Source organism: Montipora foliosa, chromosome 5, assembly GCF_036669935.1.
Source record: "Montipora foliosa isolate CH-2021 chromosome 5, ASM3666993v2, whole genome shotgun sequence".
Lineage (NCBI taxonomy): Eukaryota > Metazoa > Cnidaria > Anthozoa > Scleractinia > Acroporidae > Montipora > Montipora foliosa.
The window spans coordinates 44,554,529-44,574,563 of record NC_090873.1 but is presented as its reverse complement, the minus strand read 5'-3'; the positions used below and the strand labels follow the sequence as shown (position 1 = coordinate 44,574,563).

Below are 20,035 nucleotides of genomic sequence, written 5' to 3'. Positions count from 1 at the left end.
CGCAGAGACGGAGACGAAAGAGAAATTAGCGATCAATTTGAAACGATCACCTTTGAATCCATCACAGTTAATGCTATTGCACCAAGAAACCTATCGGAAGACGAAGTATTCGTGACTGTTGACATTAATTTACACAAGCTTGAGCAACCATCCCGCAAAACTAAAAGCCAAATTAGACACGGGAGCTCAAGGTAAGATACTGCCCTTGCGACTGTACCGCCGAATGTACCCAGAATATCTCACACCAGATGGTTTTCCCAAACCTGAAGCTGTTCAACAATCACCGACAGTGCTCACAGCATATGGTGGGGCCAAGATAAAACAGCATGGTAAATGTACGATCTCATGCGAATTCAACGGGAAAAGATCAGAGGCACTCTTCTTCATCACAGAAGCAGATGGACCAGCTATCATCGGACTTCCAACATCTTTAGAACTCAACCTCGTCACATTGAACTGCTCTTTACAAAAGAGTCTAGCACAAAACACTGACCATACCAGCAAGAAAAAGGCACCAATAAAGGACAAAGATGACTTGATGGAACAATACCCGAGTTGTTTTGATGGAATCGGAAAATTCCAAGGCCAATACCACATCACTGTGGACCCATCAGTACCCCCAGTTGTCCATGCTCAAAGACGCGTTCCACTGAGCCTCCGGGAAGACATAGAACGCGAATTGGATGACATGGCGTCAAATGGGATCATTATGAAACTCAAAGAAGGTGAACCAACTGCCTGGGTGAACAGTCTGGTGTACCGCAGGAAACCCAATGGTCAACTACGTATATGCCTTGACCCCAAGGACCTAAACAAGGCAATTCGCAGAGAACACCATGTCATCCCTACTTTAGAGGAAATTTTACCCAAGCTGGCTGGTGCCAAATTCTTTTCTATCGTGGATGCCAAATGTGGTTATTGGAACGTTAACCTTGATCTAGAATCAAGCTATCTAACCACCTTCAATTCACCATTTGGCCGTTACAGATTTCTGCGCATGCCCTTTGGTTTAAAAATGTCCCAAGATGTCTTCCAAGCCAAGATCGATCAGACCTTTGAGGGATGTAACGGCACAATAGGCATCGCCGACGACATCGTAGTCTATGGGAAGTCAGAAGAAGAGCACGATAAACACTTGCACGAGATGATGGACAGATGCACATCCACGGGGCTAAAGCTTAACCCAGACAAATGCAAGATTAAGCAGAAGAAGATAAAGTTCTACGGTGTCATCTGTAGCGCAGACGGAACCCAGCCAGACCCAGATAAAGTATCGGTTTTGAAGACCATGACACCCCCTACCAACAAACAAGAACTTCAAGCATTCCTGAGGTTAGCAACCTACATGGGTACTTTTATTCCCAGCCTCAGCACACTGACTTCACCCTTACGAGAACTTGTCAAAGACAGGAGTGTATTTGACTGGAGTCCAGCCCATCAAAGTCAAGAACGTCATCAGCGCTGAAATGACACTGGGGTACTACGATCCAACAAAGGAAATCATCCTCCAAGCCGATGCCTCCACAGCAGGCCTTGGAGCTACCCTACTACAAGACCAAAAACCAATCGCCTTTGCCAGCAAAACACTAACAGACACCGAATCACGGTATGCCAACATAGAAAGAGAACTCCTTGCTGTGGTGTTTGGATGCGAGCGTTTCCACACTTACCTGTTTGGCCGAAGTTTTGTAGCAAAATCAGACCTCAAGCCACTGGAGTCTATACAGATGAAAAACCTAGTCTCAGCACCCCCAAGGTTACAAAGGATGCTGCTACGTCTTCAACCATATGACGTCACCATAAGGTACCGACCAGGCAAACAAATGCGTGTGGCCGACGCCCTTTCAAGACTCCCCTCTGATGAGGCTATGCCCATACCAGATCTAAATGTTCAAATAAATGATGTATGCCCACAATTCTCAAATGGATATTTGCAGAAAATACAAGAAGAGACACTTCAAGACCCCGAACTAGCTGCTCTCAAAGAGGTTGTGTTTAACGGTTGGCCTAATAATATCAAAGAACTGCCTCCAGTTTTGCGACCCTACTGGAATTATAGAGAGGAAATCTCAATTGAAAACAGTTTGATTATGAAACGTCACCGGATTGTAATTCCGAAAGTGTTACAAGGAGACATCTTGGCCAAGCTTCATGCCAGTCATCAAGGGACAGAGAAGACAAAGTTAAGAGCACGCACGTCAGTGTTCTGGAAAAACCTCAACAAGGATATTGAAGAAATGACCAAATCTTGCAAGGTGTGCCAAGAACTCCAGCCCAACCAACAACGTGAGCCCCTATGGCAAACTGAAATTCCACCCAGACCGTGGCACACTATAGGAACCGATTTATTTTCCCTTGACGACGATGAATACCTTCTGATTGCCGATTACTATACCAAGTACCCGTTTGTCAGGAAGATCCCGAGAGGCCAAAGCACCAGCAAATGCGTTGTGGACATAACAAAGCAAATTTTCAGTGAACACGGCATTCCACAAATCGTGAGATCTGATAATGGACCTCATTTCCAGGGTCACTACCATCAATTTTCAGCAAGATATGGATTCAAACACGTGACAAGTTCACCCAACTATCCAAAAAGCAATGGTTTCATTGAGAGCCAGGTCAAGATTGTTAAGAAAGTCTTGAAGAAGGCGCAGAGATCCAACTCAGATCCAAACATAGCCCTCCTTTGCCTAAGGTCGACTCCAATTGACAACAAGCTGCCATCCCCTGCAGAGTTGCTCTTAGGGAGGCAAATCCAGGACAACCTACCTAGAAGAATCCAAAATAATTACACCAGTGACGAAGTCATTTACAGGCTCCAAGAAAGGCAAGCATCTCAGAAATTCTATTATGATCAGCATACCCATGTTCTGCCCAGCCTCACCCCAGGTGAACAGGTAACCGTTCAAAACCCAAGGACATTAGAATGGAGGCCAGCTGTGGTTACCAATAAAGCCGAGGAAACCCCGCGATCCTATAATGTGTCTACTGAATTTGGCAAAGAGCTACGTCGGAACAGATCACACATACGACAGATACCTCAGAAGCCATCCAAACATGTCAGCTTTGACATGAGAAACAATCAATTACATCAATTCACGCCTAATACAGAGCGTATGACGGCTAAGACTACACCTTGCCAGACTAAACATAGGGACAGCCCACCCTTAGATTCTGACCCAGCATCCAGTTTAACCCGTGGTACCACCCAACCAGCAGACTTCAACTCGGAACCAGAAGCCCTAGCAACCGGTTCCCATAGTCCTGGAGGCCATTATGTAACACGAAGTGGGGGAGTGGTTAAACCACCTTCCAAGATGGACATCTAACTTGAACTGAACTGAGGTTTTCAACCTCCACCGTATATGTCACTCAAACACTTTCTATTTTAAATGATTTTTTCTATCTTGTTTTATTTATTGTGACCAACTATTTGCTATTTGCTATAAGATATCCAACCAATATCATTATTTTTGTTAAGAGGAAGAGGGATGCAATAGTCACTTCCGGTCACGAGTAAGCGGTTACACAGTTGTTATATAAGTTCTTACACACGTGTTTCCAGCAATGTAGTTTTTCACTTCGTTCGTTGTTTTACAGTTAATAAAAAACTAGTTGAGTTCTCCAAACAGGTTGACAACCCGGTGGCAACAAACTTTCCACATTAAAAATTGCGCAAAAAACTCACCTGTTTCGCAGCTCTTTTCCCACGAAATAAAATTTCCCAGGAGCAAATTTTCCGAGGATGCTGTTGGATTGAACTTTCAAACGATTTACACAACATAGACGTTCTCTAAGAATACATTCCACTTGAAACTGGCGTTAAAACTAGCCTTGATCGCTCTAAAAAGAACGGAAACCAACAAGCTACCGATTCTCAACCGGCAGCCATTTTTCTGTTCTTCTCGGGAGTGCTTTTTTCACGAGAGCCAATGATAGTCCCGGAAACGCGTCACGTGCCATATCGCGCGACTCATGCGCAGACATTTTTCGCCAGTGAATTTCGAGCCAATTAAGGATGCTCGAAAGAGTTTTCAGCTGAGTGCGCGCACGCAAGCCACACACGCAATTAGTAAGCTGCTCGTGTCAGCTCATGATTCAAATGGGTCACCAGAAATAAACAAATACCGCTAATTTTGCTCACCTTTCTCCTAATTCCTATATATATGAAATATAAATAGACATCTCCTATTCACGAAAACTACGAAAATTCTACACAAACGGTTTAATGGTCACTTAAATCCGTTTGTGTTGGCCTGTAGCTTCGCTCGCGCGTGGACACGAATGAGCGGGTGACGCATGCGTAAATGTTGATCTTGTAACCCCCTCATTTGCAACTTTACTCGTTTATATCTCTGCTTCCGGACGGCATGTTAGCTTAGATTAATTTTCAACGTTTGTCTTTCAAATTTAAAAAAATTCTGTCGGTGAAAAAAAAAGTTAGCATCTCATCCTTTAATTTAGTATGTGGGTTTTATAATTTAGCGGTGCATTGAGTGATAAGGTTTGTGCATCATTTTGACCAAATTTCAAACGAAATCGCCAAACATTGGTTGACTCGGAACTGGAACTGTACACGTACGATTCGGAACTGTACAGGTACGAAACTTGATGTCAAATCCAGCAAAGTATGCTATACTAGTATACGGGATTTAAAAACATGTGACTTGTTTTTAAATCCCGTTTCAGAAGGTAACCATGTTGTATGATAATTTTAAGGGAATCACTTTTTTTCACAAACGGCGCCAGTGGGGAGGAGAGAAATACAACCTCAGCCGGGAATTTTAAGCGGGGCTGAGGGGGCGGAGGTGCGATGGTGCAATACAGGCTTAAGTGGATAAAACTATGGAAATTCTTTTTATTCAGTGAGAAGTTTTAAAACTAACTTCGGGAAGCGTTCGTTTGCATACAGCGCGGTCACGACCTTTTGTGGCCTGGAGGCCAAACCCAACGCAAGCTAGGAAATAGCGTTGGAACTAGCTAATAGCGTCGACTCTATCAAAAAAAGACTCTCTCTGAAAAAAGAAAGATTGCTTTGTTTGTTTGTTTGTTTGTTTGTTTGTTTGTTTCTTTCTTTCTTTCTTTCTTTCTTTCTTTCTTTCTTTGTAAAGCAGTCCCCTTCAACCGAGAATTTGGAGCAGCTTTTTTGCTACGAATGTAGATTTTCTGAAAATGTAAATGCTTAACAAACCATTCATTTCTTTTGTCTATCTTATACCATTTTCTGTTTTAGGCTTATTTAATATGTGTTCTATATGTAAGACAGGTAGGGAAATTTTATCGCAGGATCATTTAAACACTCACGCGTACGACGCTTCCTTGTGTTTTGGCCGCGACTGAGCCGCGACTGGCATGGGTACTGGTGGATTTTCACCCGCAGCCAAACACAACGAAGCAACCATAGATTTACTCGCGCTTGTTTAAATACTCCTACCAGCTACGCTGGCTACAAGATAGGTTAATGATTTGAAAAATAGTGCGCGTTCCTCTCTTGCATGCACAAGGCTAAACAAGGTTTCAGAATTAACACCTTCCATGCGAAAAGAGCAAACAATATCTGCGCTAACGCGCCTGGGAGAACTGTACGGACATTTACTAAGACAGGAAAGGGAGCGGGAGCACTGTTAGACAGTGAACTTATGTCAAGGGTCACATTTGTTCGCAGTCTTGCATATTCCAAACTTGTGGATGCTTTGTGGTCGTTGGCAGAAAAAAAAATGAGCTGAATGCCAAAATTTTGAGATAAGGAATCTTAAATCGAGGTTTCGGCAACCAAACTGCAGTGCCACAAAGGCAACCGCATTCCTTGAAGTTACTTAATTCTCCCAAAATAAATTCAACATTTCGTCCATTTATCCATTCATGATCCATCTGATTCATCACTTACTTCAAATAGTGTCTCAGAGAACCAACTTGATGAGTTTTGTGTTTTTTTTTTTTGTCATTATGAATCCACTGAACTTACGTTTTGCAATCTGGAGAAATAACACAGAGGAGACTATCTGCGCCAAAATGAAAGTCCTCGTTTTCGGGGATCAATTGATTGTCACCATCCTCATTTTCTTCTTCAAAATGAAAGCCATTTCCATAGCTTGTTGTCAGTCTTTCAACACCAGAACCACTAACCACAAGATCTCTATGAAATCCTTTTCCCTTATCAACTGGAGAGGACAAGTATCGGTCATGATCGGCATGATGAGTAGAATCAAAGGATGAAAGATCCTCAGATTTAAGTCCGCTGCCTCCTTCATCAAAACCTTGGTCAGAATTTAATAATCTAATTGGATCATCGTTATCATAATCACTGCTTGCCGATTCGTCGTCACTGGGCAAAGAAGTGTTACCAAGACTTCTCGCAGCTAAAGAACCTTCGCTAACATCTCGATCGGTAGAAGAATTTACGTTGTGGCCCGTTGAAATTTGCTTGGTGGAGTTTTGGACTTCGGTTGAATCATGAGAGCGGTTCGTCTCTGAAGACTGCGCTGTTAATTCACCGTCAGGCTCAGTAAGAAATTGTTTGCCTTGAGCTGAGCCACTACCACTCATATCTCCACTTGTTTTTGTTTCTTCATCTAGTCTTTCTCTTTCATTTCTACTTCTTGATGAATTATTTCCTTGAACCTCGTTTGCTGACGATGAGACCGCGAAGCCATCGCCAGATTCGGCGAATGACCTTCTCGTCTGCGCAATGCCACTGTTGCTCGTAGCACTATGGCTTTCTGCGTCTTCCTCCATTTTCTCTGTTGCATTCCAAGCAGTTGCATCGGGTTCAATAAGTGATTCTTCATCATTAAGGTCTGCGCTTCCTTCACTATCACCCGAATAACCACCATATTCGGCCATAAGAGATGATAATGGCACAAATCCACTTCTAGAGGCAGCTCCTATGATTCGTTGATTCAGAGCACGATCGTTCATTTTGCCAGGGCTTGACGTTAAAACGAAACCTGAGGTATCGCCACTTAGCTCATCCTGTGAAGCTACACTTCCTCCCGGGGAATAATCTTCAAACCCATCAGCACTTATGTTATTAATGGCTGGATCTTCTTTTTCCCTCTCTTTCCCGATTGTACTCTGTGATTTTTTCCGTTTGAATGAGGCATTTTGGGAAAGCGCATTGGATCCTATTGTCAAATTGTTCTTGAGAGAAATAGTGTTTGCACTGTTCCTTAATCTTCCCGATGAGCTTTGGCCGACGCTATCGATATCATTGATCGTGATTTTTGTCCCCGACGTGTAATTTTTCGATTTGTTCGAGTCATTTTCAGTGCTCTTGGCTCGATTCGATTCCTGGAAAATATTTTCCTTTACTAACGCCTTTTCGCTTGAAATTTGTCTCAACCCATGGAAGTCCATGTTATTGAAAGTTTCATCATTTTTACCCCCAAGTAAAATGGAGTTCTTTGACTTTTTATTCTCCTTTCTCACTTTGTCAACCGCCTCTTTGGTCATAACGTTTTCCTTTCCAGACTTGCTGATCGTCAGAACATTTATCGATTTAGCTAACTTTGCAGAGCTTTTATCTCTAAAATGTTTCAACTTTGACGTCCTTTGGTGGATCACGCGGCTCGTTGTTTTGGTAAATTTCTCATGCATATGAAGTCGTAGCTTTTGTTTGTTTCCTGATTTATGCCGGTGACTTGACTTAGTCTTTCCTTTTTTCCTTGTTGTTCTACGATCTTTAAGGATGCAAGGTGCTTTTCCCCGAAGGAGCTTCAACCTTGCGCGCAGATCTTGTCGATGCTTGATAATAAGGTGTTTCAATTCCTCTTTCATTGATATATGTTTTCCAGATTTCAAGTTTTGTTTTCCGTTTGACCTGTACGATAAATTCTGGTGCTTTCTATTCCCCCACGTGAGGACGAATTTAATATTTGGCTTGTGCCCTTTTGTCAAACCCAGACCTTTGCCAAATTGTGTTACCCAGTGTTGTTTTGTGGCGGCATGGTAATTAGTTTTGCGATGAGTTGGGTGTGCCTTGATGATATTCTCATGCATAGTTCTGGCTGCCTCCATTCCGTTCCACAAAATGGGTTCCTTTTTCTTTGTTTTCTTCAATTTATCTTTATTATGCAATTTTCTATCTATCTTTTCTTTTGTGTTGTTCCTATCTTTCATGTGAATTTTATGTTGCATTTTATCATGAATATGTACATCCATCGTCTTTTTCCTGTGGTGATTTATCGACTTCCTGCCGCTAATCTTCTTCATTTTCTTGTGCTTTCTCAGCCTCTTTTCAGTTTTATTTCCATCCTTTTCTCCATCTGCCTTTAAGTGTTTCATGCTCACATGTCCTTGTTTTTTAGTTTTGGCAGGTGGAACCAGTTTTTCAGGTTTATCTGGTTTGTCTTTGGCAAATTTGGATCCAAGGAAAGATCCTGTGTTCATTTTGTTCACGTCCGCTTCCTTTTTCTTTTCTTCGTTTGGTAACTTCGCTGAAGAAGGGCTTGAAGACAGAGAGAGGCATTTGCAAGATCTAAAGTTGCAACTGGGCGAACAGTGGGACCCCCTTGGGCAACAATGCCAGCTGTCGGGGCATATGACAGCATCCGCCTCCATACAACATCCGTATCCAGTAAGCGATAACAGATCCTCGGAACACGTTGAACGAGCAGGGCACCGAGTGACCATATCCGGACAAAATGAGGTATCGTCGTGGAAATACGAACTCGCCAACCCTGCATTAAATATGGGGAAGTTTAAAAACGAAAACGGTTATGGCAACGGCAAAGCAATGCTAAGAAACAAGAATATTACCGCTTTAATGACGAAAAACATTTTTTTACAATGACTGCAACATTCTCGCGCGCTCATTGGTTAATTTTTATTGTCAATAAGCGGACAGACACATAAATTTATAATTTATGCGAGGATGACGTGATATTCCTTGCGTCAGATTGAAGTTTCTCGTATTTTTGTCTCGCGTTCTTCTCGTGTTTTGCCTTATAATTTTGACCCAACTGTCATTTTTGTTATTGTAAAAGACAAATTGATGTCAGTTTTTCATGCGTCTGTCTTGTTATTGATCATGAATTTCGTCAAAACATTGTCAAAGTAGCTGTGGATCCACGAGGCGATAGTTAATCCTCATTAAAGCGAATAATTGTGCTGCATTAGCGGCAGGTGCAAGCAGCATGAGTTTAATGGGCTCTTCACATGATTCCGATTGACCGGGCGTGTAAGCTAACAAACAAGCCAGCAAAAAATGATCTATTTCCTTTGTTCAAGCAACCTCAAAAATAATCCTAACTTTATGTTAACCATCAAGAGAGACCATTCCGAGCTTAATCATCGAAGAAAGGAGAAGTAAAATCTCGGTTATGTCCGCTCTGTTAGGAAAATGCACTGTCATGATTATTTTTCTCCCGGTAACCGGGCTGAAGTGTTCATAGGGTATAAATATCCAGCCTGCTGGTTACCGAGATCCCAGTTAGAAAAACCAAAATCTGGGCAACCGAGACAGCCCGCCAAAATCATATGAACAAATTAAAATATTCACGAAAGATTTTGAGGTGAAGCGAGATCTCGCAAACCTGGCCAGCTCGGTCAACTGGGCTCATATGAAGAGCACGACACGACTACGAGTTCGAGTTTTCCGATCTGAGCACGCGCACTTCAAAAAATGTCGGCCTTCGAACCTAATACGCATGTTCAGTACGAAAAACTCGTATTCGTAGTCTTCCTTGTCGTCCAATCTAAAGGTCGTTATTGATAGGGTTCTTTACATTGAGTTTCCGTGAAACGACGAACGGAAACAGGTTGCTGCTTGTCATGAAATCATGAAAATTATCTTATTCTAAGTTTTCCCTCACTCTGGTTGCTCGATATCAGTAGATAGCGGGCGAAGAATTTGCTAAAATCAAACAAATTTCTTTGGCGTTGCACAAAACGTAAATTTTAGCCTGATGTTCACCTGCTACATCTTTTCACTATAGGTGGTTTTCATGTTACGACATCGCCGTCATGTTTTGGGACGAAAACAAAAGATCTCTAATTATCTCCTTTTGTTCGTCCGACAGCAATTGTACATTGCAGCATTTGATCTGCGTCTCTAGAGATTGGTTGCAAACCACTTATTTCATTTCTTTGCCGCATAGCAAAGATGTCGTTGACGTCACCTATTTCCAACCTATTCTAAAAAACATGCAGCAAGATGGAAGAAACAATTAGGGTTTTTTACAACAGAGCGAACTCTCTAGTTTCAGTCATAAAACATTTTGGCGCACATGGTACAACACTAAATGTTTAATGCCGCAGGCAGCTATTACAGATGAACTCTTCCCTGATCATGTAGTTCATTTGGAAAAGTAAATTGAACTCAACTTTATTGCGCTTGGTTTGCTTTACTCGACTTTCAAAGCCCTTAAAATTTTAAAACACTTAATGTAAAAGTTAACGCATGAAAAATAAGGAGAACCCTCACATGGGCGTAGCCAGGATTTTTCAAAGAGGGAGTCACACTGTGTCAAACAGAGGGTACTCGCGTTTTCGCAACCTGAATATTGTAGGTTGTTTGAGTAAAAAATGGCTTACAAAGGGGGGGTCACGAGCACCCCAGGACCCCCTCCCCCCCCCCTTCCCTCAGCTACGCCCTTGCCTCATGTATACATGTACACGATGGTAACAAAACGTTTGCGGCTGTGAAGTTGACATCACGCTAACCAATATTAGTCCCCAGAATCTATTACAACATAAACGTTGTTGCCATACCTTCTCTTGCTGATAGTTCTCGAGCTTTAGGCGGTGTAAAATGTCCTAAGAATTAAAAGTGAACAGTTCAAGTCTTACGATTACATAGGAACGTCCCTTCGTTAATTGAAGTGTTGAACGTTTTTTGAAAGCATTCAACCAACCTCGAGGCTTTGCTTTTGATAAAAGCTTCCTCAATGTCGCCGCAACCAGAACTCCAAGCATTCTGTTTCCTTGGGGATTAAAATGCTGATAAAATAAAGAAGGAAATCTTGGCTAATCAGTTACGCTATTCAAGATAGTCAAAGACTTATTGTGACCTCACTAATACGAGACATTTAGTATAATAACTTCATTGAGGATACATCCGTCAGTTATCTTGTAAATAATATGACAAGATTTGCAGTCATCTTAGAAATCACAACCATTTGTTCCAAGAATTAGAACCTGAGCTACCACAGATACAAAAAAGAATTAGACTGATCATCTTATCCAATGCTAAGGATATAGACCCAAGGATATTAAGCAAAGTAAATAAGCTAAAATTGAACCGTTTACAAAAAAGGCTGACCAACATTTCCGGTTTTAAGCTAAAGCATACCTCCCATACCTCTCCCATCATGACGTCAAATTTTCTGTCACATAATCGTTGAAAATCGCAATATGTTAAGCCTTGGGTTTTAGAACACACGGATATGGCAATTAATATTGACTGCTGCCAGGTCATTGGTATTTCTTTTTGACAGCAAAAAGCTAATTCCCTTTTTGGCGGCGTTCGCAGGAGACTGGGATCGAGTTACAAACACGTGACATCTGCAAGCAGGCCAAGATGTCAAAGTATTTGCCATCTTACCATTTGACATCTTTTCGCCAGATAAGGTAAGTCTTTGTTAAAAGTGGCCCTAAACAAGAATGTGTGCTTTATGGGAAACCATAACTGGGTAAAGTTCCGCGCCAGCAGTGGGTGTGTTATTTAACTTTCCACTCGAGTGCAGCGGTTTATCGTCCAAGGGCCCGTTTCCTGAAAGTCCCGAAACTTTTCGAGGCATTTTCGGCTGTCAAAATTCCTATTGTATCTCAAGAACGGAGAGGATTTAAGTCGTCAAACTTCACAGACATGTTTCTTTTAGTTAGCTTGAAAACATGCTAAAAGATCGGCTTTCCAAAACAAGTGGTTGGCAGTTTCACAAATGGCTTTTCGGGCCCGAAAAGTTTTCGGGACTTTCGAGAAACGGGCTCCAATCCTAAACATGCGCAAATACCGTAGTCCATACCAAAGTCCACTGCTCTATCAAGTGAGCCATCAAGTTCGTAACAAATAAATCATCTCACCACATCTTTGGGTCTCTTCATAATGCTGCATGTGCTGTAGGGAGGCTCTCCACACACGTGAGTGACTGCCGAATATAGGTCGGCAATCTCTACTTTGCTATCTTCCTCCATAACTCTACAAATACAATTGATTCAGAAATAGTCAGGTGTCCTATTAGTGCTGTTAATAGTATAAAAAATGAGTTGGTTTATTCAATTTTTTAGTTGCGTTTTTGCAGAATGTCTTTCACCACATCTTCCCGGTCCTAGACCACAATAAGAAAAGTGTAAAGAATACTTTCCAACGAGTGAGCCGAGCGATGACGCGAGGCTGACGAGGTGGCAACCTAGACAGAGAGTGTGAGTGTATGCAGCACTAGTGTGTTGTGTATGCAGAAAAAAACTGAATGCTCTGAAGAAATGTGTAATGTAAGGTAAGAGAACAAAGGCCGCCTATCATGTGACTCCAAGAACCAATGAAAGCGCGAGTTTTGATATGTGACGTCATGGGATAAACAGAGCCTTGCGTTCTAGTGGAGGGCTCGGAGGAGAGTATAAACACACTCTTTTTTCCATTTCTCTGACCATTGTGTTGTGTACACTTTCTTTGAGTATTCTTTAATATTTCTTTATTGCTTTCAATATTATAGCACAAGACGTGGACATTTACATTGTTGTTCGAAGCACAAGTAGTGCAAGGGTTTATTTACATTTCTATTGTTATTTTTTGTTGTAAACTTGAATGAATTGAGTTGCAGTACTTTGAAATAAAAAAATTGCAACTACTATTGGGTTCCAAAAATGGCACTCTGATACAAATCTGCAAACTTTGTATTGTACTGACTGTTTCGTTGGCACTTAACGATAGCTACTATTAGTTATATAGATACTGATGAAATACTAGGATTTTCCTTCTCACGAAAAAATATTTTATATCCCACTGCGCGCAGTGAACATATTATGTTTTAATATTTTTCCGAGAGGGCACGGTATCGAATCCTGCAATCTGATTGGTTCTTTGCGCGGTCCGGATTTTCCTATCAATGCCCACGGGCACGGAAACGCTAGGAGAGTTTTTGTCCTCGACCTTTAACCATTTTTTGACACCGAATCCGCCGTTTACATACAGAAGTTACTTTTTATTAAACAAGAGGTTTGGAAATAGAATTCAGATAAACATATTTCTCTTTGAAACGTTCAGTTTGTAAGTCGCTTTAATACTGCATTCGCTATCAAGCGCGCCCCGAGTCAACAATTTAAAAAGTGATTTCAGAGAGGAAGGGAGAGAGAGAGGAGTTAAATAAGTTACTAAGAGTCGGTCCGTATAGTGACAAACGGTGACCTCGGTCTTGAAAAAGCATTTTCAAGACCTCGGTCACAGTTTTTCGCTATACCGACCTCCCAGCTGGCAAATAATATATGTATCTTTCACATGTGGGGTATAGGTGTCGTCGTGGTAACTAAGGGGGTGTTTACATGAGACCGGTATGAACTTGTACCGGTATGGAATTTTTTGCAGCCTTTTACATGAAAATGGAACGAGATGCTTGGTGCCTGGTTTCGGGTAGACTACGTGTAGTCTGTTTTTTTTTTTCTGAAATCCTTCGCGTAACAGTCGCAAGCTACAATTGTAGGAAAAGAAAGAGTCTAGGTAAAGCCATTTTGATGGCACCAACGACCGCACGATTTCGTGCTTGAACAGAATGCACTGATATTGAAATAAACATGCACTAATATCATTGGCCGACATGTCTGTGAACATGACAACATCAATATCTTCGCATGTTAATGATAACAATGGCAGTCACTTTGCATGCGCGACGAAAACATCAAATTTTGCGGAAAACATGAAAAATCCCGGTATTTCATCGATGTCCCGGACACAATTAAGTCCATGATTAAATACCTTCGTGCCTCCGTGTTGTACTTAACAACTCTTCTGTGTCTCCGTCCAGCTACGGGAACAGGGGTGGTAAGAGCAAAAGCTACTTGTGCCCCAGTTTGAAAAAGAATGTCTTTGATTTTCACCAGATTGTCGCTATATTCCTCTAAAGGAACAAATTCCTATGAAAAAGCACAACACTGTTACTTCCATACAAAAACTTTATTTACCTCCCTCCGTTTTTCAAAGTGGGATCATTCCACGCTTATAGATTTTTAAACTGTGCCAGTTTACATTTCGACGTTAACGATCTCATAAATTATATTCACAACAGTGTTTTTAAAGCTGCATTGAATTTTCGGGAATATTCACAAGGACAAGTAAGTTATCATTTTCTACAGCAACTTTGTAAGAATTAGCCAAATCTGAGCTCTTACCTCAGGAAATACCTTGCTGTAGTCGATATCGTGCATTCCAAAATTAAAGACGATTGCGTCATAGTTTGTTGGTTCCAGAGCTGTTGTCGCAAGTATCATGGACAGGCATTTCACACCATATCTTGAATCAACGGCCCCTGAGCCCTTGGCAAATGGCGCATGCTGCACTTGGCACAGACCCTGAAGTTCGCTTTTTACAGTAGTCAGGTACCTGTGAAGTAGATTCCTTTTGAAGAGGGTCTCAATGAAATTAAGCGTTAGCCGTAAACGGCCCAAAAATTCAGTTATCTGCTATTGGTTGAGAAGGAAAAGATGTGAGAAGTAAAACTGTTTTTGGTAATTGTGGAGTCAATGAATTTAGGAGTCTTTTGTATGGCCTGGCTTTTTTAAGTAAGGCAGAGAAAACTCTAAGACCAACGTTGTGTTATTCGACAGCGAACATTTTAAAACGATGAAAATTAACGATTTAGCTGCGGGAAAAATGAATAACATTAACACAAGAGAGGATGACGTAAGAGAGCGGATCCCCCTGATTGGCCAGTAGTAATGACGTAATGAAATTTTAAATACGCGCTCCTTGGGAACGATAACTTCAAAAACTATGACGAAAAACTATCACACGTATGTTAACAGACCAAATTGGACTACACTCAGTCCTACTACCATTATGTATTCAAAGATTTCCACTCCGGAGACCGTATTCGAAAATTTCCGGATACGCCTACTGAATTCGCCGGGTATGTGTGGACGCAAGCTGTATTCGAAAAAAAAATTGAGGATAAAAACCTCCGGATACGTTTGGAAGGGACCTCAATTGCTAAAAAGTTGTTTAATAAATTAGAGTTTGAATCTTAAAATTCAACACGACTCTTCATTACAGATGCTTCATCCAATAAGTTAACCTTTGATACTGACTGATGGAGACATTGTTATGACAACACGTCTTGAATTTTAAAGGAACTGACTTATTAAAGAAAATTGAGTGGTAACAACACCGAAGAAATCAACATTTAAGACAAAAACCTCAGTTTAAATCTAAGCTATCCAAAATTTTAAGTACAAATAAAATTGATACGCGCAAAAAAAAATTCTATTGTGGCTCATGCTATACGTCATCACGCCGCTCACTCCTCAAGGACTTGAGCCAGCAAACAATGAGAGCTTTCTGATGATTTCATCGAAAACGTGTTTTGATTGGCCCTTGCTTTGCATTCATAAAGGGGAATCTGATTGAAAATAGATTCTCATATGAAGTGTTTTCACGTGACGTCACGGCGGCCATGTTGGTGTCCCTAAGCAATGGAACGGCGGCCATGTTGGTGTCCCCAACTGTTCCTCCGGGAATCGACCTCTATTATCATGCAAACGTTTTCTTTTGTTTCGGTGGAAAAACAAGGTTGCTGATCACGTCAGTGAAAACACTCTACAGCCAAGAAGCAAATAATTATTGCTTTAATATTTACCCAAGTGAAATGGAATCGCCGATAATTAGACAGTTTCTGAATAGGGGATTTCTTCCCAAGGGGGGGCCTGGACTACAGACTCGTGAAGCATTGCGAACATCCATGTCTTCTAGTCTTAGCGGAAGATGCCTGTTAAATGAATATCGGATAATAATAAGAATTAATAATAATTTATTTCTAAGCCCATTGCATGAAAATCTCAATGTTCTTACAATATTCGAAGTAAAGATTATTGGATCACAAAGAAATATATCATACACATATATCAAACTCAGTTCAGAATTAAATGAAAAGGTCTTTAGTCTAATTTTAAAAGGCTCGAAGCAGATGAAGCGCTCCTCACGTCTCACGTCCGGAGGATTATTCGAGAACCCCGGCGCGCGGACAGGATAAAACAAGAGCAAGAGCAAAGCCGTCACAATAAACTAACAACGTACATAACAAAAACAGGCCGCTTACATCGCGTCTTGGTGCGTTTTGAGGGGGTTCTGCCATTTTCCTGACTGACTCCCTTTGTTTGGAGTTACTTTTAAGGGACTGTAAGGTGGTCCATTTTGAGTGGTCATCGCTGCGGGTACTTGATAAGGACCCTGAATGGGAGCCTGAGTAGGCACCATCTGCTGGATCTGAGAAACCAATTGAGATGAAGTCTGGGTTGGAGTTTGGGGCCAAGCGCTGTAGTCGGGTGGCCATATGGGAGGTTCCTCTATCGGCGGAAAGTTGCTATCCCAATCATACTCCGTTCCGCTATAGATATTTTGTCGCTGAAACCAGAGAAGCATGGAAAAAGTCTCTTAATTCTTTGAGTGACATAAACAACCATTTCGCATTCGACTTATTTTAACTCTTTCATTGCAGGTGCGCCAGGAAATCCCGTGAACCCTACGGTGCATGTTCTCTTAAATAGAGTTTCCCAGAGCCTAGGGTCGATCCAAGGTTCTGGTGACGAGAATGCCGGTTGACGAAAATAATCGTATTCTTTGGAGATGCAATTATCAAAGGGTTTAATTGGTTGTTTTACCACCGACTGTTAACGCTTTACCCTGTCTAATGCCTGGCCCCAGTTGTTCGAAGGGTGGATAGCACTATCCGCCTGGTAAATCACTATCCCCTGGATAACTCAATTGGTTTTGCTAGTGTTTATCCGCTGGATAGTGATTTATCCGGTGGATAGCGTTATGCACCTTTTGAACAACCGAGGCCAGATGATTTCACTCGTCAATTTGGAACCTCTCTGGGTCCAAAGGGTTAGAGCGAGTTTCAATCAAGTGTCGTAAAACCAAAACCAAATTAATTACTTTGGCAAATCAAGGGACACAATCCAGTAAAACAATCAAAACGCGAAGTGTTACATGCAGTCGACACAAAGCACGGGAAAATTAGCACGTGCGAGCCAGGATTGGTTTTTGTTTCACTTCTGATTGGTTGAAAAAGTGGCGCGAGAACTTTGAACCAATCAATGAGTGAGGTAATGCAAAACCAAAGCAATGCGCTAATTACTTACGACACTCAATAGCCCATTTCCGAGTTGAAGCATGCCTCAGTTTCAAAGCGAGTCCTGGTGCTCAATCATTCAAATGGAAATGAGTTGCTTTTTCTCATGCAAATCAAACTCATTTCCATTTCAATAGTTGAGCACCAAGACTCACTTCGAAACCGAGACAAACAGCAACTCGGAAATGGCCTATTGAAAACGGCTCTAACTATATCTTTTCTACTTAAAAATGTATTTCTCCTCTAACAACATCTACGTCCACCAAGAGTCCATCATCCAAGAGTAAGATTTTCCCAAATTGGCCAAGTCCCCATAAGCGTCAGAAAAGAATCAATTTTTAAACCAAGTTTTGCGGGAAAATTAAATGATAAGGAAATACCTGGGCCAAAAAGTTTTATTTCCAAAGGCCTAGGGTTTGAATTGGGCATAGCATTGAGTTAGCCGATTTGAGCTATTGTCTATTTTCCCTCAAATCTTGATTTAAGAGCCTGGCCAAACGGGAAATGTTTGGCAACCAAACGACGTCGACATTAAACATTGTTTAATGACCAAAAAATTTAACATTTGGCCACCTTGTTTGATGCTGTTTGATCGTGTTCGATCGTGCTTGGTCGTGTTTGATAAAATTTGAAGGCCATCAAACATTCGATCAAACAACTTAAAACATTTCTTTTGTTCTCGTGTTTGATGAGCGAAGTTTTGTTTGTTTGGACAGTCGTATCATTCTCGTCAACAGAGCCTTGGATCGACACAAGGCTCTGGGAAACTCTATCTAGGAAAACATTCGCCGTAGGCTTCTTGTAGCCAAAAATTGGCCATTTGAACCTTACGGCACCTGCTCACTCCTCGTGCTAACATGAATGCATCAATTAGAGACGCTTTGGATTGTTCTTCACGAAAACCAATGAGAAGACAGTTTGTTTCAGGGTTCCCCAGAGCTCTCCTCTCCCTCAGTCAAGAGAAGAGCTCTGGGGTCGAGATTGACAGCCGTATCAAACAGACTGTCAAACATGTTTGGCAGGCGTATGCGTACCACGCTTGCTCAGCCGCTTGTATCCACGTGTTGTTTACGTATTTTTGTCCCAGAGTCCTTTACTTGTGAAGTTTGGTCTGAGTCAATTAGATCAAACATGTTTGAACCGTTTGGCCACTCACTTCAACATCAGCATATGAGGTCACCAAACAATGTTTGATATAGTTTGGTCTCCGAACATTTCCCGTTTGTCCGTCAGAAAACCGTCTACTTTTAGGGCCTGATGGAGACAAACCTGATACCAGATTCTTACTCTTGGGTAATGCACTCGTGCGTCCACTCAAAAGCTAATCTCTCTTTTTTACCCGGCTATTTCTCTTAAAAGAGCCACCTGTAGATTTCACTCTATCTAACGCCAGATGATTTTACTGGTCAATAGGGAACCAGTCAGAGCTGAAAGGCTTGACATGAACGTCCCCTTAAATCTATGTCCTCTTGAACATAAAATTACAACCCTATGAAAGAAATATGCCTCGGCAGATTAATTAGAGCTGAGTCAGTCACCAGCGCGTTTGAACACACCACCGTGGAGGAGCTGAAATAAGCGGGCACAAAAACTAAACTCAAAGCTAGAGAATTTTTAGAATCCTCTCTCCTCTAAAATTGGCTTTTAACCACCTCTCAGATAGAGTGAAGCAGTCTTCTTGCTGGCCAAGTTTAGTGATAAGAATTAATGAACCACAATGAAAAAACAAAACAAAACAAAACAAAACACAAAAATCAAAATATCGAATAAATGTATCATGGTTATAAAAACCATGCGTTTACTTCCAATCTCCGAGCTAAAATCGGAAAAACCCTCCGGACATTTGGACCAAGTATAGATCATCTGGGCCTAAATTGCAATATATAATTACCAAATGGCCATTTAACAGATTCAGAAAATACAGTTTGCAAGAGAGTTAATTTTTTTCATCGCTCTTAATCTGATGACCAACTTTTCTGAGTGAGTCGAATGGAAGGCGATTCACCCTCGTGACAGAAAAAAAGCCTTATTCTCAAATTATTTGCATTTTCTGTCTGTTCTGTTCAATATCTCGACATAGGTATGTATCTCCATCATTTTTTAGTCTCCCTGGTAATTCAGTCACATTGGTGATTCGATAACCTCTGGATTCATTTCGAAATCTGAATGTTACAACCTGTTCTGATCTCTTTTGTAATATAATGTTGACATTGATTCACTAAACAAAACTCAAGCCTTACCCGTTCGTTGGTCTTTCGCCTCCTCTTCGCTTTGTCGGTGTAAGTTACTGCCATAGAATTCATTCGAGGCAGCCATGCGCTGTTTCGGTGGATGACTCCAGCAAAGGGCGAATTTTGCCCATCCCCGTGAGCCAATCTGTTATAGTAGATTATTGAAGTTTCATGCGAAATAACGCGGGAAATGGTATTTATCGATAATAAACAAACCCGGCAAAAAAACAAAAACCCAGCAAACATTGCTAGACATTTTCTGTACTTGATCAACTTCGCTTTTTAGCGTCAGTGCCTACACCTCCGTCATGGTTCGATTAATTTTCCTGGGGAAAAACAAAACAAAACTGTCTTCGATCCCACAGAGACTCTTGAAGCATAACATATCACGGCATCCCCGTTTTCGAAACGACCGCTAATTCACATTCCTTTTTGAACGAGGTGACGTGATCTGCTATCCTTGTAAAAATGATTATTCAAGCGATGGGCTAAAGAATAAAGGAAAAATTCCCGCGATTATTGGTG

At 41.4% G+C, this 20,035-nt stretch overlaps 1 protein-coding gene across 2 annotated transcripts; it reads right to left on the bottom strand.

Moving 5' to 3' along the window:
* Positions 1-5,856: 5,856 nt before the first annotated feature.
* Positions 5,857-19,914, bottom strand: LOC138003211 (uncharacterized). 2 transcript variants are annotated; one of them, XM_068849167.1, is made up of 10 exons: positions 19,776-19,884; positions 19,520-19,655; positions 16,245-16,549; positions 15,786-15,914; positions 14,323-14,533; positions 13,910-14,067; positions 12,025-12,139; positions 10,857-10,941; positions 10,714-10,758; positions 5,857-8,681 (listed from the first exon to the last, which is right to left on the bottom strand). In XM_068849167.1, exons 2-10 carry the CDS (start codon positions 19,580-19,582, stop codon positions 5,965-5,967), a joined length of 3,828 nt encoding a protein of 1,275 aa, XP_068705268.1. In that variant the 5' UTR covers positions 19,583-19,655; positions 19,776-19,884; the 3' UTR covers positions 5,857-5,964. The 2 variants fall into 2 exon arrangements, with proteins under 2 accessions (XP_068705268.1, XP_068705267.1); XM_068849166.1 differs by having other exon boundaries at positions 19,520-19,914.
* Positions 19,915-20,035: the final 121 nt, after the last annotated feature.

What these genes read in the sequence shown, in the direction of transcription:
- LOC138003211 (XM_068849166.1), bottom strand. Translation starts at nt 19,756, where the DNA reads ATGTTTGCTGGGTTTTTGTTTTTTTGCCGGGTTTGTTTATTATCGATA. An exon ending in AAAACGCACCAAGACGCGAT is followed by an intron (nt 15,915 to 16,244) that starts GTAAGCGGCCTG and finishes TTCATTTAACAG; the next exon opens with GCATCTTCCGCTAAGACTAG. An exon ending in TACAACACGGAGGCACGAAG is followed by an intron (nt 12,140 to 13,909) that starts GTATTTAATCAT and finishes TTGTATTTGTAG; the next exon opens with AGTTATGGAGGAAGATAGCA.